General features: G+C 35.7%; 1 protein-coding gene across 1 annotated transcript in view; it reads left to right on the top strand.

The window, feature by feature from the left end:
• The window catches only part of LOC142030257 (adhesion G protein-coupled receptor A3-like), a 289,857-nt gene that overhangs the window by 29,170 nt on the left and 236,615 nt on the right, over positions 1-24,072 (top strand). Inside the window, exon 2 of the mRNA XM_075026136.1 lies at positions 15,031-15,102. Within this exon, the coding sequence (XP_074882237.1) occupies positions 15,031-15,102 (72 nt within the window). The remainder of the gene's footprint in view (positions 1-15,030; positions 15,103-24,072) is intronic.

Below are 24,072 nucleotides of genomic sequence, written 5' to 3'. Positions count from 1 at the left end.
CCAGTAGACACAGTATGATAATGGTCTTCAGATGCACGTGTATCACAATAGATAGCTGTTATGTCATTCATTACTGTAGATGTAAGAAACATCAAAAGCAATTTAAAACTCCAGTTATCTTGGCTCTGCTGAATCCCAAGATAATGTCTGAATATCTACACAATAGTGTCTGAAAGGTAAAACATCCCCTCTCTAGGAGTGATTAGTCTGATAAAGGAAGATTTCTGAGTTGTACATCTCCAGCATGTATAACTCCGAAATGAAGTAATTTTACAAATAGAGTCTTTGTAGATAGAACTGTAAAAAAGGCATCTAGGAAACCTATTTTCTATTTATTTAGTACAGGAATTTAAAGTCATGCCTGTATTGAGTACTGGATTATTCAGCAGCAATTTTATACCTTGTAGTTACAAAGTGCTTCAGAGCTGACAATCTGAGTATTTCACTGTGAGAAGAGCCCTCAGGGAACCATGGGCACCCAAAATGAAGCTGCTTGATGAGATTCCCAAATTCTTACTCTCCTCCTGACTTTTGCTACTGGAGAAAGCTCTGTGCAAACGTGAACATCCCGTTGAGGTAGGCTCAGTCATCAGCAGCTCCCTGACCCTTTTCCAATCCTATATTCATGGGAGCTGTGAAAAGTCCTGCCGCCACTGCTCACCCACTCAGGGACCCCTGACTCCCTTCCCTTTCCTTCACAAAAGAGTTGGAAATCCTAAAGGTTTGCTATGGGCTCCAGAGGAAGTAAAATGGAGCATGCTGCAGAGGTAACTGCCTGTGCCCTCCTGTGGCAGGGAAGTATGCAGCTCCCTGCTATTTCAGGGAAATGATTATGTTTCGGGATTCCAAGGTCTGTTGCAGTAAGTGCTTATAGTGTTAAAGTTGGAAGAGGGGGCAAGGAAGCATAGCTGTCGAATTCATGTGCTCAGAAGTCATGAGTGAGGGTTTTTTGGGGGGGGGGGGGAGACTTTTTTTCTAAGGATTCCTCTGGTATACCTACATGGTACACTTGGGTCAGCTTTTTTTTTTTTTTTTTTTTTTTTTTTAAAGTTTTTAAGACTTGTTTTAAAGAAAGTTGACAACCAGTCTTCTCAGAGATGGAGATTTAAAAAAGAGCCAAATCCCTCAAAAACTAATTCCTTTCCAGAGCAGTCATCCTGAAAGAAGATGTATTTTATATGTATAGAAACGTTTTTGAAAATGAATGGAAAAGAAAATCAGAGCATGACACAGTAGATAATATTGCTGTAGGTAGACAACTGATTTGGATGTGTTAAGCTTGGTTTTAGGTATATTGCTGTTATGGGGGTGTGTGTTTATCTTGCAATGAAATGCTTTAAGGTAATCTTCTATTATTCTACATAAATATTAAAATTGGTTAGAGCAGAATCATATATAATTAAGACTGAACTATTCTTATTATTTTTTTCTCTAGTTTCCCTAATACTGAGTATAACTGGTTTTGCTCAGGACCCTTTAGTTCATGATTGCTTGACTTCTGTGAAGGACTTGGAATGAGAATATTTTTACTTAGTCAAAAAAATGCCTGATACAGATTCCAATGAATAGCCATTTTTGAAGTATATATTGGGTCTTGTGTTACAATTTTGAAAGAGTTTATTTTCGGAAATGAAACTCCTGCTTTTACTTAACCTTTAATACACATTGTTCAGAAAGTTTTGTAGAGGAGGACTTTTGATATCTTTTAACTATTCTGTGGCACTTATTGAACCTAATTTGTGGCATCAAATCTCTCAATCTCTGTAAGTGCTTTTCTGATATTCTGCAAGAACTTAGAGTCTAATGGAAGGTAAGTAAACAAGGTTTAGAGAAAGGGGCCTAACTAGCAAGGAATACTGAAGTAAGCTAAATTTAATACAGGAAACACAGCAGAAATTGATATTTAAATGAAGTTTGAAGGAAAATCATCATATTTACTCTCTCTTCAGTCATTGTAATACCACAGTGTGAGGGGAAAACTGATTGAAACAGCATTGATATATTCAGGTTTAATGTTAGAAATGTTATTCAATAATCCAGAGAGTATATGTTACAGACTTTTCTTTCTAATATGGATTAATTTTTTTGGTTTTTTTTTTTTTCATCATCTAGCCAGCACTAGGCAGCCTTTAAGAAATAGTACATAGTGTCAATCTAAATCCAATAATGGGACTAAGTATCTGTACTAGCAGCTTGCTGCCTTAAATACTATACTTTAGCCATCTCATATGCTAACACAGTAAACACAGAATGATGATTTAGTAAGTGTCACTTGTACAGGTGATCAGTGAAGAAATAACCACTGTGTTGCACATAGTACGGTTAGAAATGAGAAAATGGCATTTTAATGGAAAAGAAACAGATGGGTACCCATGCAGATTTTGGCAGTTACTAGAAGTGTCTGTTGTGCTCTGTACTTTCTTGTACCTTCCTTCCGCGGATGGATGATGCATTTTCCATATTGGTACACCCAACTGTCCATTACTCTAACAGTGGCTTGCCCAAAGAATGAATGTCTGAGCTATTTATTTTAGGAATTATTTAAGAACCTGCTCCTTTTTTGTTGTCCTACTTAACTTCAAACAGGTCACACTGCTTTCCGAAAGAACAAAAGTTGTGTATCACTTGTGGACCAGTTTAATAAATAGCTGATTAATTGTATGTGTACCAGAACAGACAATCTTTATCTTACTTTCCTTTAGTTTTTCTTCATTAGTACTCATAGCTATACTCTCTTCCCTGTCCCTGCTTTTTTTCTTTTGTGCTGTTTATTTCTTCTGTTCTTCCTGTAGACAGTCTCTGTTTTTAAAAAATAAATAAGTGCAACTGGTCTCACTTAAGCAAGCTCCTTTCATGTCATTTCAGGCATCCTTGAAAGGTGCTATCACTCTCATTATTTATTCAAGGATCTGAAGACACTTCTGAAAAATGAATAAATTATTCTGTCATCATTATTTTAGGAAAACTTTAAAAACCACTAAAAGAAATGAATTGGGAAACCATTAGGAATAACCGAGCTTCATTTAACATAGCTGTGATAGCTTCAGGACATGATTCCCTACAAAGGCTTTGGAATTCCTTGTGGATATTGCTGCCAGAGTTTATTATTGTAAAAGCAATGCAGTCAGCTACAGTTATTGTACAGCTAAATGTTTTAGGAGCCATTTGGCAGAAACGCATGCTGCAAGGTAAAGCTGAATATTCGCGATCAAGTATCAAACAAAAGGTGGTTGAATGGGCTGAACATTGACTAATGTGAAAGAAACAAAGACAAAGCAAGATAGGGAAAAGTTAGTTGTGTGATGGAAGTAGGATCAAATGTTAGGTTTCTTTGTTTGTATTATTTATACCACTGTTTTGAACAGTTGTGCTGAAAGCTTTATTTCAAAGGTTGTGGATATAACTAAAATGGAAAGCACATCAAATATTGAACAACACAGCCTTGGGAAGATAATTTTAAGTACCTGAGCTGATAGATAGCATTTGAGGCTAAGATTAAAAAAAGACAAATCACAAGTGAGACCATCATTGACCATTTTAGCTTGGAAGCTGAGAGGTAGATGCACTTGGAGATGATTGCTTCTGTGTTAACATTCATTACATGGGGTGAGAACTGCCTTCCCAAATGTCTTAGGAGAATCTTATCTTTTAGCCCATTTTCTTAAGGTAACCACATTGGCCTTCACCAGTGCAAAATCTGTTTGAGAAGTAAGACACAAGAACGTTGCTTAGACTCAAAATTAGTACTTTTAACTAAGTAAACTGAGTTTTCTACCTGTAATAATTAATTATTAATTCTGTGTACTGCTTTGGAACACCTTAATATATTTTCAAATTGGAAATAAAAAGCTGGCTGAAAGCTTAATTATTTCTAGAAGAAGACATGAAATGTTTGTTCCTTTCTGTATATATATTCAGTAATAATATATTAACATAGGGAATTTTTGAAGTAAACCCCTTAATAATATTAATTAGTGCTGGAAACAATGGAAAGTCTATGCAGATTATTTGCAATAAATGTTACATTTTAATAGTTTTCCAGTTTGACTTGGGTGGGCTATATAGAACTGGGATTTCACATGACAGAGGTTGCTGTCATGATCTCACTTGTGATATATGGATCCCGAAAAAATTGTTTAAAGAAGGCACTGTCACAGAAATAAAACACACCCAACCTCTAGATTACACATGAGTGATTTTGCTGTATAACCCCTAGTACAAATATTCTCGGTCCAGTTAGGGACCCACGTTGGGTAAAGCAGAAGGAGATTCAGGTAAAGCGTAAGGTCTGCATCCTCATGTCTAGGGTTCCTCAGTCTGATACTTGTGACAATCCGGTGTTTTGCTGTAAATGCCTTGTCTCTGCAGTAGGTATAGAGCAGAGTACCTCTGTGCTGTCTGGATTTAACTTCTGAATTCCAGCATTTCAAGGATTGTTTAATCTCTTGTAGTCCACTTTACGAATCGTGCTTAAAGCCAAAATAATCCACAATGGCTAATGTCTTCATTACAAAAAAGCATCACCATTTCACCACTCTGAGCAGTGCTCTGCTATAACCTGATCGGCTTTGGGCAGGAGATGGGACTGGATGATCTCTGGAGGTCCCTTCCAATCCAGGTGATTCGGAGATCATAAATTAGCCATGGTCTTGCGTTTTCTACCTCAACTGGATGCTATCCCGAATGTGTTTTTTAAACAATTCTCAAGCTTTGCAGCACCACCAAAAGAACTGAAAACTGATATGATGGCCTGTATGCATTATGTGGGGGTTGCTTGCTCACTGAATTAAATATGAATACCCACCAACTCTTTCAAATTTTGAGATCTCATTCTGCTAGAGCATATATCAGTAGTTGTCTGAAGTACTTTAGAAAAACTTCTTTGTCACTCCCTATTAGCAGTTCAATGTCTGTTCCTCTCAGTCTTTGAAACCAAATGGAGGACTAAAAGAGGAGCATTCTGACATGCAGTCCTACTGGTTAAGGCAAAATAAAGCAAACAATTTAGATTTAATAATGTAGCTCCTTAAAATGTCTCCTTAGGAGAAAAGAGTTTCTCTTCAAATTCAGCTAGGAACAATTTTATGTTGTCAGACCAGTCTTTTTTTCAGGCTTTCAGTTTTCAGATATATTACCCAAAGGATCCAGAATGAGTTTTGTATTTTATTGAATTATCAGATGATATACATCATCATTTAAAAAAAAACAACTACTGCAGATACCTCTTTTGCAAAACACAATCACAGTCCCAGCAGAACCTGTAAGTTAAGATATAACCATTATAAAAACAAATCAATTTGGAGGGAAATCAAAATAAATTACCACAGTGACAAATTTTCACTGTTTTTCTGGATTTATAGTCAGCAATTGTTACTGCTTATCTGTGGTAGTAACTGAGACACATGAGTATTTCGAAGACAATTCTAAGCATGTTTTTCAGAAATAATATGGAACCTTTACAATGCTGTTTTAGAAATACACACAAAATTAGCAAAACTGGGAAAAGCGGAACAGGTGTTTACGGGTTTAAAAGAAGAGCAGTGGGCTGAATAAGAGTAATGCTGAAAAGATCTTATGAAGGAAATAAATGGTAATACAAAAAGTGTAATAAACAAGGAATGGTGACTCAGGAATTGTTAAGCCTTTTCCTGAATGACTTAGAAGAAAGAAATGTGTAGTAAAATCCAGTTAGGAAAGGCAAATTACTTCTTAAAAATTTTTGACCAAATAAATTATTAAAACTTAATTAATCTTATTAAAATTCTTGAACTCAAACAAGGTTTCAGAATTTATTTGTAGAATAAAGCCACCTGAATGTATCATAGGTAATGTAAAAACCAGGTTTGGCCCACCAGTGAGAGCTGCAAGGCAGACTGGGATGCTGATGGTTATTTGGCTGAGCAGTAGAGTGTAAACCCAGGAGAAAGGAAGGGCATGCTGTTATGTTGACCTTGCATGAATCACCATGGCAAATTACTTGCAGTAACCATTTTGAAATGGGGAACCTAAATGAACCTCTTAGTCCCACTGAAATGAGTGTAAAAATCCCTACCCTACAGGATGGAGATGCTTCTCAGCTCTTGTCTGTCTAACTGGTGCCGAGCACACTGAAATGCTCAAATCTGCACATTGTTCTTGTGCATTGTTCACTCAGCTGCTCTGCTCCTCCTGGTGGTGTTTGCACTGTGGCTATTGGTGAATTGTATAAAAGTTTGAATGAGAAACAAATAAAAGAACGTAATTTCCGCATAATGTCAACTGAGTTGAATGACAAGCAAATCAAAAGCTAATTAGCCTATAAACAATCACTTCATTAAATCCATTTGCATATTACACCAGCTTATTCAGTGAAGAACTTGTTATTTTTTTTATATTCTGTATCAGTCTCCTTTTTCCCACTAAAAATGCATGTAAATATATATTCACTGATTGAAGGCTGTGCAGTGAGTCAAAGGCAAAACCAGGAACAACAAGGCATGCAGACCCATGCTGTCACCAATTGCCTACATATGCTTTCAGAAATGATGTTTTATTGAAAGTTCAGGGGTAAGGATTTCCTTCTCATTGTAGAGAGAGCTTTGAACAATTCCTCCCTTTCTCCAAAGAAAATGTTGACAATAGAACCTTTGATCTTCAAAAACTAATGCACATGATAAATTTAATTCATGTAAATAATTCTGCTAGACTCAGTAGGACCCATCACAGAAAGTTAAACACACGTAACTATCTCTCAACTAAAGACCATGCACATGATAGGTATAGTGGCATAGTCCAAAAGTTCACTTAGATAGAATTATCTCTTTTTCAAAAGATGTAATGAAAATGCTGTCTTATCAAAAGATCATGTGTTAGTTTTTTTAGGTTACATTTGAAAAAGTTATCTGCACTCAAGTTCAAAACTTCTAAAAGCAAGATTTATCTAGACAGTTTAAGGACGTCATAAATATGTGTACATGTTGTAGTAAAATAGTAATGATTCATCAGATTTTTATATCCTCAGCAGGTCAATATTCTATGATTTCAGGAAATAGCAGTCCATAATTTTATTCTACGTACTGTTTATGTTGTCAAACCTTTTTCTATGATCACCCACTAATGACTTAAGTTTTCCAGGTGTTGACTTTATTAAATACAATTGATTAAACTTTGAGCATAGAATCCTGTATGATACTTTGGGTCTTCACTGATCTACAGATACAACCTTTACAGTTTAAAGTTCTTATGGAAAAAAATGTTTTACTTAAGAGCATCATCTAGTTCAGAAAATGGCTGGTGCTTGACAAAAGTTATAAAATAGACAACCACATTACTTTTCTGAAGTACTTACAGTCCTATTAGTAATGCTTTGATTCCTGCTGCTTCTTGTCCTGTTCAGTTAATGAATACCACCCTGTAGTGGAGGGGGCTTGTTTCAAAAGCTGGGAACTCTTTAACTCCCCCACTGTTAAGAAATCATATTAAGAGTGACCTTGCTGCTTCCTTTTGTTAATACATTAATACTGCTGAACCAGTATTAGGGAGAGGATGAGTTGTGTGTCCTGTTAGTGATGATAATATTTTGTTTTACTGTTTGAACTGTGATGTGGCTTACACAATAATGCTCTTGAATACGATTTTAGTTAATTAAATTGGTTGGTGTGATGATTTATGCAAGAACTCTCTGGCTTTGTTATTTTGAATGTGACCTAGCAGTCTCTTATATGACCCAAGAGGACTATTGATGAAAAGCCACCAGTATGAAAACCGAAGCAACAAAAATATGAGTTTTGCCTTATATTTTGAATTACTGAAAGTGAGGCTATTGAACAGTGATTTTCCACAAAGGCAGTATTGTGTTTCCATAACATGAGTGGTCAGCTAGTTTCTCCTACATTCCATTAAATGTGTGACAGACTATTAGGGTTTATTTGCACTTCTGGAAGGATTTTCATTTAAATAAATAATTACCTACAAGGAAATTTCTCAGTGCTTATAGTTTCATTGCTTCTCTTGCTATAATCAAATAGTGTCAAGATCTGGAAATAGCTGTTCTGCTGGTAGTGTTCTGATTAGAAGGATAATTAGTACACTGTTATTGCTTCTTTGGCTATAGCTGTTTGGGGTTTTTTGCCACATGTAACACACTATCTACAATGGAAGGTCATTTTTGAGCATTTTTCTGTTTTCACTAATGCTTGGAATTGGTTATGCTGCAAGTGAATGGGTTTAACAAAAGCTGGTATATACTGAAGATAATGATAAAACCAGCTGGAATTAGAGGTGCTAAGTGACTAAGTTTTATTACTTTCTACAGGATTTTTGTCTGATTCCTTTTAAGAATGTTGACAACACACTTTATTTAGTTTGAAAAGACAATACAATGGGCTACAATCCCCTCAGGGAAGAGAGGTGTCACTTGAGACCATTATATGCATCTTTAGTATTCTGATAACTCATCTTTAAGCTTTTTTAAGTTTTGATGTTCTTGAAGTCGGACAGAGTAGTAGGCACTATGAATTACTGTACACAAATAGTGATATATACTGAATTGATGAATACTTCTCACATTTTTACAAGTTCCTCCTTTCTGTTTGGTTATGAACTATTTAGGTGTCTGCCACACTCCATTCACCTAGTGAGCGGTCAATAGTGTTTTCAATCATTTTTCTCTATTCACTTGTTCAGTTAGTTTTGTTACGGTTATATGACTTTCCTCCTAGTTTATCTGTATAGTTCTGATATTATCTGCAAAGCGCTAGGTAGTAGCTCAGCTGTGGTCTTCAGTTTGGAGGGAAAAAAAAAGTACAATTACTACCTGTATTTTATGATCGCTCCATATGTCTCTACATATGTGGCACAAAAAGCAGGCATTCTTTTTTCCTTTCTATTCCTGCCATTTTTGTGGTGCAAGCTCATTCTTAATTTGTTTTTATGGTGCAACTCTCAATGAATTATGGATGTTGTGGGAATAAACAATATTCTGGTTTACTGAGAAGAATTTTAAAACCTTAAAAATAGTTTTTCATTTTACACTGTACCATTTCAATATAAATGATTCCAGTCTTATTCTGATGCCATAAAGAAATTAAATACATTTTTTTCCCACCACTGTGTCCAAGTATTTCATAGGATGTCAGCTCACATTCCTTTTGTATCTAACTACATGCCTCATGTAAAGCGAACAAACAGCTTAAACTGCAACATGTCAACTGTTATCAGGCTTCCATGTAAAATGATTAGCTACTATTAGTACTTAAATTTTTATTCTAAAATAAAGATATTCCCCTCTGCTTGAACTGAAATTAGTATGTAAGGGAAACTGCAGAACTTGAAACACAATTTCTTAACACAACCCCAACACAGAGGTCCCAGATGTACAATCTTAATGGACAGAGCTTTCTATCTTTCGTCAAATTAGCTTGGATATCCATGAAACACACCTTTTTACTTGAGAAGTGGAAAACTAAACAGGAATTAAGAGCAAGTGCACAGCAGGGGCAGGTATTGTTGTTCTCCTGGTTGGTGTCTCCTGTAGTAAGTCAGTGAACCTTCAGCTGGTCTCAGTGAGTGGGCCTTAAAAAAAGGATTTTAGAGAGATTAATTGTCTAGACATTGGTTGTTCATCTTAGCTAGCCACAGGACTGGGTCAAGCCTCGTCTGAAACAGTTCCTGGGCTGCCCAGCAGAAAATCAGGTGGAAGTTGATATTTTACTGTTTTTTTCATGAAGTCTGGGTAGGGTTTTTTTGCTTGTGTTTTTTGTTTATTTTCCCCTGTCAATATTATCAGAGGAAACACATATTTTTCAGTAATGGGTCACACTTCCTTCTATGTTCACTATGCATTCGGGAATAGCAGTCTTCATCTAAATGTCTTGTCATTCTTGGAATTGGTTATCTGAGATGTGCTTTCTCTGTGGATGCACTGCTGTGTGACCTCACAGCCTTTAGTCTTTACTGGGTGGGATGCAGTACCATCTCACTGAAGAAGCCTCAGCTGTGGAATTTGTTTCCTCTGTAATGTCAAGTGAACCCAAGTCCATTGACTTGGAAGGCATGGTAAAAAGATTCTTTCTCTCTGCTTGAGGGGTTGTAGGAAGTTGAAGTTTGCATTTGATTGAGAGCTTTTTTATTTGATTTTTTTTTTAATACTACAGTAGATTCTCTTATACTGGGCATGTGTTATACTTGAATGAGACTTTGTTATACAGGATTACATCTTTTTGTACTTTTAATAGTTTCATAAAAACAAAAATCATAGCATCAATTTAAGCAAAATGTGATTTGTGGCTCGTTTAATTCAAATGAAAGAACCAGAAAGAAGATCAGAGAGGTGGCTTGTAGCCCATTGGAACAATTCATCCTTGCAGGTATGTCTATACTGCTAAAGAAAGAGGTCCAGGAGAGAGTGAAAGCAATGGCTCATTGACCGTCCATGCTTCTCAGTTGTTAGTGTGCTCCTTGGCATGATTTGGGTTCTCGTGTACATGTGAGGTTGGCTGGTTTATTTCCGGGGCAGGATGAATGGAATAACATGCAGCCTGTGTTGCAGCCCACCAGAGAAGTATGTTTGCATGGTGAAACTATGCATATGGATTACATGCTTTAGGGTGTGGCTGTAGATCGAGAGAGCGTGTTTGAAGGATATCCCTTCGGACCCTGTGGGAATAGTGCTGGAGGGCTTCACAGGGCTGGGAAAGGGCAAACCTGGTGTAGAGTTAATGTCTTCTGAATGTGCTCCCCGGGGTAAACTGTCCCCCAAAGTGTCTTGGGCGAAGGAGCAGCAGAGACATAAGATTTGAAGGGGTCAGTGAGGTGAGCAAACAGTTCATAACGTGTCTGATCAGCAGAGTGGTGCTGACTAGGGGATTGCTCCCCCGCACTATTTTACTTGGATGTATCCTGTGAGGGCTAGGGCTGAAAGTACCACCATTTTAACTACCAGTTACCTGGGGTTTGGATCATAATATAGTGCAAAACAAGTTTGCCAACTGATCTTCAAAATAAATACCTTCTCAGAAGGTTTCTTCAGGAAACCTTTCTTCTCTCTCTCTTTTTTTTTTTTTTACAGAAAAGTAACTTTAAGTGGATTTTAGTTTTGGAAAATAGTTTCACTGAAATAAAGTGTGCTTATTTCTCAGTCTTTCTCTCCTTGGAATAAAATATTGAAAATGTGAGATTCTTAGCACATGGCTAGAAATTAATAATTATTTAAACCAGCTGCCTGCTTGCAGTGTGTAGCAATATTTATTGCTGTGATTCACTAGCACATCAGAAAAAAAAAAAGACAAGTGAAAATTCTGTGAATAAATAAAAGGTGAGAAATACTTAATCATAGAGGGCACATGGTGGTGATTTGTTTTAAAAATCCAAACTATATTTGATCTTCTATTAAGTAATTCAGTTTCTGTTACATCTGAAAATTACAATTATGTTAGAAGCTATCCAAAATCAAATACATCAATAACACTTTTTCCCATGTATTTATCCACCAAACCTTTGCATCTGTAAGTACAAGAAAAGGATGCTCTTCATGTCTCTGTTTTCCTGCAAAATTTCTGCAGGTCTCTAATTACAAACATCTCCCTGTAAGCAGGTGACTGTATTCAAGGGAAAAGAGATATCTAACTATTCCAGCCATACTTCATGCATTTTATGTCCATTCTGTTATTTTTCTGAAGTTGTAATATACAAAATTATTCTGTGTAATTTCAGCATCAAGCGTAAGAGCCACAATTTGACCAGGCATTGATTACTTGAAAAGATTTTTTCATCATCTGTAGTTAAGCCTCATTTCTGAGTTAGTATATTGAACATTGTAACCCAAACTTTCTTCCCTCCTAGTCTCATTCCCACAGCAAATGTCCTCAGAAGGGAAAAATGTTGAGTTGCATCAAAAGTTTAACAAGCGATTCCTTACTATATGAAAAATAATGATTTAAGTTTGCCAGTGAAGTTGTTCATTGTATTCACAGAACTGGTCTTCAGTGCAAACCAAACCCTTCTTGATAACAGCCCATTGAAAATTCTTGGACATCACTAAAGCTAATTAAAAACAGGTGGATTCTTCCCATGTGGTATACCAACCAGCTGAATGAAATGTAGATAACTTGTATTAATTGTTAGAGAAGATTTTTTTTTTTTCCCCATGGACCTTATTGGAATGCTAGAATTCTTTAAAGCTGTGATTCTGAACAGAAAAAGAATTGTATTTTAACTGTAATACCCATATTACTTTGTTTATAAAACCTGAATTTTAGTTGGCACTGTAGAGAAGAGAAGGCCCTGAAGGAAACTTAATTTTTGAAACCTGATCTCTGTGTGAAAGTCTCTGTGAAAGTCTGGTATAAAGGTTTGAAAGGTTTCATTTAGAAACTTAAATTTACATAGTTAAGTTCTATGATTTTTTTTTTTTTTGGTGGTGTCTGTTATATTTTTCAAGACTCAGTTTATCTTTCAGAAAAATAAAAGGAAATGACTAAATAAGATAGCAGTACTGCAGAACATGAGCTGTGTTTACCGAGTGTTCCATTTATGAACCAAATGTTCTGTTTAATCTTGTGATTTATTAATAGTTAGATAGTTCTCTTTAATTTCTAGGAGTTTGTTTTATGTGGATTAATGATACTGGTTTCAGGCTACATGCTTAGGGCTATACAGGAGACCCAGAGGTACAGAGCAAGAGACCCATGTGCTGCTGACTTGTGCTGCATTTTCATGGAGTTGCCAGCAAAGTTCAAACTGCCCTCTTTTTCTGGGCAGAATGAACAGAAGGCTGGAAAAACAAATTGGCACCATGAAAATTTTTCAAAGGCAGAACTACTTGTACCTAAGCCAGATGAGAGTTCTGAAGTGCGTGTATCTTTGCCCATCAGGCTATGCAGAACAGTCCAAATATAATATTTATATTTAATGTCATTGTAATAGACCTCAAAGATGATCTCTCTGTAACACAGCATATAACCAAATGACCCAATATGAAGTGGAATTTATGATGTTAGTCTTTCCAAGCCTGGGCAATTTTAATTTTGGGACTTTGTTTTTTTCTTGACTGACACAAATTCTGTGCAGCCTCAGAAGAGAAGATGAATAAAGGAACAGAATAAAATAATAGAACATTTAATGTATTTACACCTTCTAGTTTAGATATTCAAATTTTTAAAACAATTTTCCAATTTAGTCACTGTATGCCACCTAAAAAGCCCAGAAAATCTTACAAATAAGACAAATTGAAACAGTCTGTGGTCTTTCATCATGTCACTGCTGAAAGGTATTGCTAAGAAGGTAGTGAAGAGTTGGTAGACTAGAGAAATATTTAATATCATACATATGATTTTTAGTTTGAGAAGTAGAAGGAAGATCTTGTGAGATGTGGAGTTTCCTAGCTGATGGCAATAGACTATGCATATATTGGAGCATATTTATATATATAAATTTTACATTTTTTCGTAAACATAGGCTTCTGGGGGCTTTCAGATGCCTGAGTGTAAGTGTTCATGATCGATCCCAAATTGCCACTTGTGGGTTATATTGACCGGTTCTGGGTGAGGAATAATGTTGCTGCACAAGTGTATTCAGTAACAACATAGTGTAATAACATACAGGTCAGATTGGAGCTGCTCTGTTCTCCATGTTTCTGACAGTGGGCCATCAAATCACATCAAAACATATTTACACATGTTTATTGATGATTTTTTAGAAACAGCTTGCAAAAATCTCCAAATCTTACTAATATTACAGTATTTTAACTTTTCTACCTCAATAATTATTTCCTGTTTCACTATACATCAGTGTTACATGTTGTCTTTTGCACCTGGAGTTGAGTTTTTATGTAATGGGTGTATGCTGGGGCAAAGCACTTACTTTTCATGTACAATGGGAATTGCTAAGAGTGAGACAAGTTAAGTCTCATGTAACAGATTGTTTTAAAACTTTACAAAAGTAAAAAGTTGATTCACAAAGTCTCAAGTTGGCTAGTGAAGAGCATAAAATTTCTTTTGAATTATTTTTGTTTTATTTCTATCTTTATTGCAAGCTATGTCTCTTATTTTGAAATGGAATTTTGGGCACTAAAGAAGTATAATTTATTGTAAATGTTACATTAAAAGATTCATTTCTCAAGCAGTTGAAATTAGATTTTTTCAGAGACAAACATTTCTTCTGCAGATTGCATAATCATTAGATCTGTTTAAAAAACAATTTCTTGAGCTTCTAAACCAAATTGCATTTCTTTTGTATATTGTAAGGTTTTTAAGAGTGCATGTCAGAATGAGTGAAAGTTTGTATTGCATTGCTTCTGAAATAGCTGGGAAAATATAGCGATGAAAAATGACTGAAGTAGAAAGAGCCATTTGTGACAATGACAGTAGTTTAACATGAAGAGGATGAATAGACAACTTTTTCAATAGCTTGCGTGCAAGGCCAGTTTGCATGTGTACTTAATGGTGCTGGTACTTGATGGGCCAGGCATAGCTTAATTACTGAATTTTTACTATGCAGAGGTTGCAACAGGAAAATGTTTTTGAACTAGTCTGTTTTTGTGGTAGAGGGGTGGTTTTTTGTTTGTCTTTCCTATAGAAGATGAAATGCTTTCTCTGTATCTATCAGCAATTGATGGTATCATTCTTTGTACATCCCTGCTGTAGCAGCCACCGCAAAGCGACTATATTGTCCTCTAATCTACTGGAACAGTTTTTAACACCTCCCTTACTTCATCAGCCTTTTTGCTGACTGGGAAGCCCAACAAGTACCATTGCCAGTGGTAATTTAGAATCTACTAGTGAAGTGTGGGCATTTATCAGTGTTACAATTTTCAAGTTGAAGCCCAAATTCATTTGTTGACATATTTCTTGAATGTGCTTTTATTTAATAAAGAAGAAACTATGCACTTCAGGAAATGGTAATCTTTATTTACTGCTATGATGGGAAAATGCAAATGAGGCAGAGAATTTTGTGATTAGTATTTTACAGAACAGTCATTTACTGTAATTACGTGTTTTTAATCAGCAGTATTACCACGTTCTATTAACCAGATTCTTTCCTGACTTCTTGTAGGATTTTGAGTAACAACAAGATCTTATGGTTGAAGAACGGCTCTTTCTTCGGACTGAGATCCCTGGAGAGACTGTGAGTAACTGATCAGCCTTGTTCCACCTTCAATTAAAAAGTCTTTGTATTTTAAATATAGAAACAAACGTCGGATAATGAAGTTGAGATTTCCTGAACTGTATTGCACAGTAGAGTTTCTAGGCGTTCATCAAGTTAAGAAACAGCATAAATGAGTGAATGGGGGTGGACTTGGAAAATACAGGAAAGCACTGCCATCAATTTGGAACTAAAATAAACATCCAGTCAAAGACTTGTACTACACTATGTACACTATCACAGTGAAGACTGATATATGTAATGGTAACACTAATATACCCGACGTGTAGTTTGGGTTATTTAACTCATTGGTCTCCAATACTCCCATTTTAATTCTATTCTATATTTTAATTATATTCTGAAGAAATTGGACAGCTTTTATCACTGGAGCAGACAATGATATTGATAAAGCTCCATAACTCTGTATTTCTAGCCAATATTTGGAGGGGGGAGGAGCAGCTCAGGAGCAACTAATGAGTTAGGATGAAAACATTTGGAAACTTTGATGGAATAAATAAGCAGTAATAGCTATACTGTAATAACAAGGCTTTCTGTATATATAGGTCATTCATTTGAGAATAATCATGTGAACAAGTCTAAAAGGCTATTTTTTATATCTATAGGCAACTTACTTTGCCAGTGCATCTAAAATGAATAATTATATCATTCCTATCTTACAGTATCTCCTGCAGCTTAAGCTAAATTATTTTTATGTTGCTTTGTAAGAATACCTTCATTATGTAGAGCTGTTGATATAAAATAGTTGCTACATTCATGAATGCATGAATGTATTCTATGTTTTATGAATGTTTCCATATGCAAAAAAATTACATATTAAAATCAACTTTAGCTAATATTTTACTATATATGTGTGATGTGCATGCTGTTTATAGTTGTGTAATAAGGTGGGTAAGTGTATGATACTGAGATATTTGAACATTATAACTGCAGTTTAAAAATAAACAATGTATTTCAAGGTCTGGAGCAATCCCTTAAGCACCTTGAAGGATTAGGATAAAGCTAACCATCTGAAGAGTTATGTGAAGGAATACTACATTTTCTCTGCATATAGTTATAGATGTAACAAACACTTCTTTAATATTGGCAATATTGAATGGTATGGAATGAAGAGTAGTGTATTATTTACTAACTGGTTTAATCTTAGGTGTAGCAATGCTATGAAGTTTATAAAGAAGTTTACAAGTATTTTAGACAAAACAATTTAGAATAGAGGATAGGATTCCAAATTTATCGCAAGAAGGGAAGTTGGTAAATTAAATTCTAATGTACTGCAAGTAAAGCATTAGTATTTAGAAATAAAGGAAAACATTTCCTCTGGGTTTTTTTAAGGTTTAATTTACATTGCGGAATGATGCTGAGCATGTACTTTTAAAAACTTTACTTATCTAATTAGAGAAATACTTCAACCTGAAAAGACATTGTAAACAGTATTAAGAACAGTGAGAAAACAAAAAAATGCCTTAGCTGTGTAGCCTCATGTATCATCATCTAAACCTTCTTAATTTTATTGTATTGATTTTTCATAACCTTACAGATAAAATAAGCGAGTTTCATCTCCTCTGTATATAATGTTATTTGGCCATGATGTTAATACAAAATCCATAAGGGGTCCTTGAAGCAAAGACTAGAGTTCAGGTGATGACATTCTCCTCAGATTCAGATGTTCTGTTTCTTGTTCTTTGGTCCCATACACTTCTTATCAATATCTGCAAAGTCCCAGTTTCAGTTGGTGGGGGTGAGAACAGCTGGAATAATCTACTAGGAGGTGGGTGTGAATGAACTACATCTGGATGAGTGCTCCTAACCCTTGGACCAAACTTTCCCCAGCTTTGCCTTTTCCACACAAGCTACTTCAGAGTGGTACTTCAGGTGCTGAAAATGGAGAACTATGACAGCAACTGCTTGCTCTCGATGTTCATGGCTCATCCAAATGGACTAACAAGAACTTTTTTTCTTTGCCTGAAAGGGGAGGTGGAGAATCTTAGGAAGTACAGTAGCAGGAAAATCCAGCTTCCTTTAAGATAATATTAAGTTTACAAGATCAAGTTCTTAGAAATGTGGGTGTGCTGGAGTTAAGGATTACTCATTTAATTTGGCTTTGCACTCCTTGTGGTCCTGTTCAGAACAAAAAATTAGTAATGTGAATGCCATAGAGACAAGAATTGTGTGTCTGTAATTCTTTTGTGGTTGCCATGAGATCATGAGCCAGAAGAGTGTTAGCTTACGTGGAAAATGAAATCATTCAATGTCAAACTTGAAAACTTCAGAGGAGAAGTAAAATTTCAGGTGAAACTGAGTGACTTGTATATTCTGGCTCTTTCCTAACCTGGAGTGCTCAAACCTTCTTTCTGAGCTAGTGACAACTTTCCCCTTATTATTTTATTTTTCAATGGATGTCACAACAGGAATTGGATTACAGAAGCGTTAGTCCTCCCAAGTTCTGGTGATTTCTCAACAGCATGTTACACAAGTGAGATAGTTGTGCTCACTGAGCAGTTGTCTCAAACTAGGACTCCTCGTTTTATGCAACGTTAATCACGCAAACTGAGAAACATAAGTTGTTTGCCCCTTAACTGTCCATTCTAAGAGTAAGACAGAATCAATTTATCTAAAGCTGACTATTGTAGAACTCTTATATTATGCATGAAATGCAATTTTTTTCAAAATATAGTTAGACCAGACCTAGTTTGTATTTGTTTCTGCAGACTTCTCAGAAAATTGCATTTTTTTCAACCATAGTGTGAGTATTACAAGGTTTCTATTTCAGATTGTCTTAAATTGTATTACGGCTGTAAAAGGAAATCTGATACTAGGTTTTCAGGGGATACAAATAGCCAGCCAGGAAAAAATGTGCTTGGGAATATGGTTATTTCCTTTTTAGTAACAGAAAGATAATCCTATATTTACTAATACTTTATTAATATTAAAAATGAAACATTCAATAAAGTCTGTAATAAAAACTATATAATAGTGATCAAAATACATTTACGAAATATTAGTATTTTTACTGGGCAGTTTGTAAAAATGCTTTGAAAAACACCATCTCACAAAAGGTGCTTTTTCTGTATTTTGTATGTGTGTGAACAGTGACTCATGAGTGGTCTGTAGAGATGGCACTCTCCACTTAGTTTGAGTTTTCTGAAATTAAGAATTGCTGCCTTGTGCTGGTTTGGAAAGGTGGCTCACAAATGTCTTATGGCACCTGGATCATGATGCACCTCTGTGCCAATGGGCTTACTTTGTAGTATTAATAAGAGGCATTAAGAAGTGAATGTCATTACTTAAATACCATGTGAGAATAAAAACTTTCTCTAAACGTCGGTTTTGTATGGTGCTTGGTTATATAGGCCTTGATTTGGAATAAAATCAGAAGCGTAGGTAAGAAAATAAACCTTTTTGCAGCAAGTGTGGTAAAGAAACTGTTAAAATATGAAGAGCTTTGTGGAATTTAACTGGAAGAGATCTACAGGCCATAAATTCTACAGATGAGAGTGAGCACCTTGAATGCGTTTCTGCAATACACCCTGTGGAGATGGCTTCACGTTCAGGAGGCTGAGAATTCAGTTTGGATCTGAAGCTTGGGGCAAAGACTTGACAGCTTGTAATGGTTTCAGTTCCAGTGCCTTCCCTGTCTGTAGTCAGTGTCCTGTCTTCTTGGGAGATGCATTGATCTGAGCAGGACAGCATTGGTTGTTGCAGACATTTGAATAAGATTTTCATATGCTCTGGGTGCCATAAAAGAAAGGTAAAGTGGGCTTTCAAAGCCATGAAATAGTGAGGTAGTCCTTTCAAGTAAGTCTCAGTAAACAGTCAAAACAGTGATTTGGAGGATCTGAACAACTGAAAAATTAAGTGTATTTAATTTGATGGTATAGTTATTCCATACATTGGAACAATATATTAAATAGAAAAAGCTGTGACTTAGACTTTGCTTTTTTAAAAATCATTGTTATTTATTTGTGTGTATTTTAACTTATGGGCACTGGAGTTAACCATTACTATTACCCAAGGAATCATAGGCTAGTGCAGACTACCAAGTTACTAGCAGATACCTTATCATGGCCATATATGGTATGAACCCTGCTCCAAAGACATCGCAGTATCTGAACAGTGTGCAGCAAAGTGATATTATTAGTAATGGTTGTGGCAAGTCCTTTTGTGCTTGAGAATATTTGGCCATCCGTAGTCCACACGATGCTTCTGGGGACAAGGACTGAGTTTGTTGGGCCAGGTGCTCCAGCTGTGCTGGACCCAAAGTCAAGATCTAGACTAGAAAACTAAATCTTATATCCTCATCCTGATGTCAGCTGGCACAAACCAGTATGTGTATGTGAGCTATTATCCACACTACTAATTTTCTTACCCTCCAGAGCAACCCCTGCATCACAATTGCCTGGATAGCCCCTGTCCTGTGCTAACTCTCCATTTTACCTCTAGCTGGCGGCAATCTGTCGTGGCTGCTTCTCTGCTGTGGGCTTCCTGGTGCTTAATGGGGTGGATCTTGTACTTGACATTTTCTGAAGTGGGTGTATGAAGTCTCTCTCTCTGTTTCATAACCAAATGTACTTTTTCATGAAGTTTATAGGAGCATAATTACCTCTGAGAGTGCTGCTCCTTTGTCCCCTGTGGCTGAAACTCTTTAATGGGTTCAGAAGCTATTTGGAGGGAACCAGCAAATAAAAATAAACAAATATACACAAACCGTGATTGCATAAGCAGTGTTTCCTTGGGAAATCGGGGTGAAAGATCACTAAGCAACATTACACATATTTTTCACAGTTGACCCAGAAGAAAAGCATGCCAGGCACTAACACTTCAACAGTGACTGTTTTACAGAAACTTGCTGTTACATTTTCCCAATATTCCTGGACATGTTTCTAGACAAAGAAAAATACTGAAGTATTTGCAAGAAATTAGCATTGAATTTATTTTTTGTTTTAATTTTATTTTTTTAGCTGTATAGGTCAGTCTTACTTGACCAGGTCTCACTTAGATTGCATGTACTTTTATTAAGTGTTGCTCTATTGTAAAGTTACCAACTGTGTGGCAGTGCTGTGTAGTCACATGTTGTCCTCAGTTATTATTAGATAAGATTGCATAAAACCTACTTTAGTAGATTTCAGTATGACATTCTGCAACTATATATTGTGCTGTGCAATTGAACTAATAACACATTAACTTGAGGGAATGGAAGGGCAGGAAAGGCAAGCAAAACAAACTAGACCATAGGAAAAAACCATGTTGTTAAACAGCTGGTATAAAAATAAGGTATTTGGGTGTTCTTTAGCAAAACTCAAGTTATGAAAGGGTAAAACATAAAGGTTTTACCTTTTGAGATAGTGATGTGCTGCTTTAAACATGCAATTTATATTCTTTAAATTACTGGCCACTTCATTTCTTTTCCTGCCTATGCTTTTGAAATGTGTGTGTGCACACATACACATGAAGAAACAGAGATGTTCTTCCTAGGCACTGTTAAGGATTGGAAATATGCTTAAACAAATTGTTGAACAATTTTATTTTCAACACATATGTATGACATCTTTGAAGTTAGAAACTTCATAAATTAAATTTAGAATTACATGTTCTTTTTTGGATTGTCGTAAAAATAGAAAAATACTAGTTATTATAAACCAATAATATTTCATACTGACAGCCAAGATCCAACTGTACAGCTTTTTTCTTTTTTTTTCTTTTTTTTTTTAAAAAGAGCCTGCAACTAAGGAACTCAGGAGTGTGCCCCTAACTTCGTGCAAGGGCTTTTAACAGAAAATAGATTAATAATCTTGGAGACCTCAAATGACCACTTGAATTAATCTCAAATGCTGTTTAGCCATGTTTGGAGAAATGCTGTGATGTTACTCAGGGAAAGGGCAATTTTAAAACCTGTTTCTTAGAGCTGTTTGTTGTGTAAGTAGTCATGGCATGATTGAAACTGTTTGATTTTATCTAGTTTTTGTATTTGGAGAAATAGGGAGAAGGGAAAATCAGTGCAAGATCCTTTCAAGCATCTGAAGTTTTCTTGCCAATTTTTCTTGTATTTCAAGTCCCACATGGATTTAATAAATTCTCTAGATGTAGTTGATAATGATAGCAAATAAGTTCTTTGTTTAAATTCACCTTAAATAGTCTCAAAGAATAAAAATACAAATACTCCAACCATTATTTTTCCTTGTTTAGTAATATGTCTAGGAGTCCTGGGGAAATCTAAGCAATTTTTCCTGTAAAATTTCTTATTGTGTTGGCTCATTGTAATTGTTTACAAAAACCTCATTATGCTGCGTTACTATTTGAAGTGGTTGAGCATATTCCAGTAGGTGAGGAAGGGTGGGAATAGTCATGGGGAATGATTTTTCTCCTGGAGCAAGATTGTACTTTGTGCACATACTCTAAACTAGACTGAAAACAGTTCATATTCCTCTCAGTGCTCATTGAACTTTGAAATACCCTTTTGGTTTCAGTGTCAGATTAAGAGATTGTCTTTCTAATTATGATGACGTTAGTGTTTGCATGAAGCAGGATAGTTGCCTTTGTCGCTTCTAGATGCAGCTAATACAGCAGGCGGTTTTTAAATTGATGTTACATTTGCTTGCCTGCAATATATTCAGTACTAAGACAATTATAAATATTGAGCTCAAAAAGGAAAGCTCTGAAAAATTCATGAACTACTGAAGTTAAAGTGCTTGTTCTTCCAGAGACACAGCTATTGCAAATAACAGGTTTGAAGGGTTGGAGATACTCAGAAAATGAAGAGCTTTACAAATACAGGAAGGGGGGGGAAAAAAGCTATGAACATATGTCAGACAGCAGACAGATCAGAAAGAGGGAAGAAAATATTTACCCATACAATAATTATTTATCACCTAAAATTAGAATAGCTTGTTGTGAAATGAATGTGTTTTAAGGCTTATCCTGGAGCGTGGAGAGAACCAATTTCTAATTCACTCAAGAAAATGACTGTTTAAGCCAGTAAATTGGGCTGTATTTTTCTGAGTTTAATACACACAGGTGCTTAGCCATCTCAATTTTTCATTGATCATGAATGCCATGGTCAGCCACTGAAAGATATTTTTGTCTGGGCTTGCACCATATCTCTGGGTTAGGACCAGATTACTTATCCATCCCAGGGCTCCTTCTGCATCCACCATGGCTAGTCTTCCTTTGTGGTGGTAACGGCCTGGATGCTCTGGGATTTTGCCTCCCGTTGGTGCTTGGTCCTCTGCCATTGTCATAATCTTGGTCATGTTACTCAATAACGCCAATGTCATGTTTATTCTAATACAACCAGAAGACAGAGATGTCCACTTAAATGAATGTGTTCTTTAAATATCTAACTTCATATATCTGTCAATGAAGTTTTTAACATTTAAATGAATTATTGCTAAATAATTAAATGCATGTCAGAAAAAAATATTTTTTTCCATAAAATCCATTTAGTTCCATAAAATCATTTTAATATCTTACAATTTTAATGGCATGGATTGGTATGAGTCTGATAGCAGACTGAAAGGAGATACAAAAATGATCATTGTAGCACCAGAATATCTTCAGTTCCTCACTTTGAAGATATTTTGATTAGCATCAAATATGGGTTCCTCATTAACATTTAAAACATTTTAATTATATCTTGTAAATCAGGCAAAAATACAAATTTCTATATTTCTTTATTTCTTTATTACAAATAAAATGTCATGTTGTAGTGAGAAGTTTCCCATATCACCCTACTTAGCTAAAATTATGTTATTCATCGTGGATAGATTTCCAACTGACTGTTGAAGTTAGACAACTTTATTGCTTGACAGTATTTATTTATTGACAGATTACTTCTGTCATCATTTGATCCTGGAAGATGCTATGTTTTAGGCATTGCATTCAAATAAAAATACAGCTTTTTAGCTACTACGTCTTTTACTTAAAGGTAATTAATCTTTTTTAATCAAAAAGGTGTTTGTGTAAATAGGAAGTTTTATGCATACTGTAGCATACAGTCAGGTAATATAATACTTATATATTGATGTTAAACAAAAGAGTCTTCTGAAAGAAGAAAATTTTTGGAAAGAAGATGCTTTTATTTGAGACAAATGAATGGAAATCAAGGACTCTCTTCTTTAAAATTTTGCCATAAATTTTCATTCATTCTTTGTCACACTTGATCTCTCTCCCCCCTCTATGTTTTTCATCTGCAAAATGGTATTGCTTACCTAATTTCTCCAAATCTAGTAATACTGGGGGATTTCAATGTATCTAGAGAGAGAAAACGTTGGAAGAAAAAGTATATTGATGTTTATGTAATACCGATTATTTTACATTTTTACCTTATCTAGATAGAGTAGTTCATTTATTTTTGATGCATTCCTTCTAGCCTGACTGGGAAGCAGTCTTAATGGGCACAAATACATAAGTGCGGACAGAGGATACTGATGCTCAGTTGACATATTTTGTGCAGCTCCACGCATCACAAATTCAGTTGTTAGCTCAGTTTACTAGTAAATGTAAACCATGCTTTTTTGTAAGCAGTGAAAAGGCAGATTCTATAGCAGAAAATTGTCCTCTGTCAGAAAAATTTTCAGCTTTTGACTACAACAACTGAAGTAACTCACTAAATCCCATGGCACCAATCGGAGCATGGTGTAGGCTGAATAGCACATGGGGTGCATGGGTCTTACACAGCGGTGGAGATGACTCTCAACTTGTCATCTTTGGTGACAAGGCTGTCTTGGTGACAAGACTGAGGCAGTGCTGGCACATCTCGATACCTGAGAGGACTGTGACAAAGGCTAGCAGGGCTGCAGGGGTTGTGGCTGAGGTCATCCTCTTGTTGTCTTCTTGATAGGCTTTTTAGGCTTGGTTTTAGTCCAGACAGAAATGTGGTCTATTCTTTCAGTAATATAATCTTGTGTAGTCAAGTATCACAGGGAAAAATACCATGGA

Source organism: Buteo buteo, chromosome 4, assembly GCF_964188355.1.
Source record: "Buteo buteo chromosome 4, bButBut1.hap1.1, whole genome shotgun sequence".
Classification (NCBI taxonomy): Eukaryota; Metazoa; Chordata; class Aves; order Accipitriformes; family Accipitridae; genus Buteo; species Buteo buteo.
Note: the sequence above shows the minus strand (reverse complement) of the source record. Positions and strands in the feature narration are given on the sequence as shown.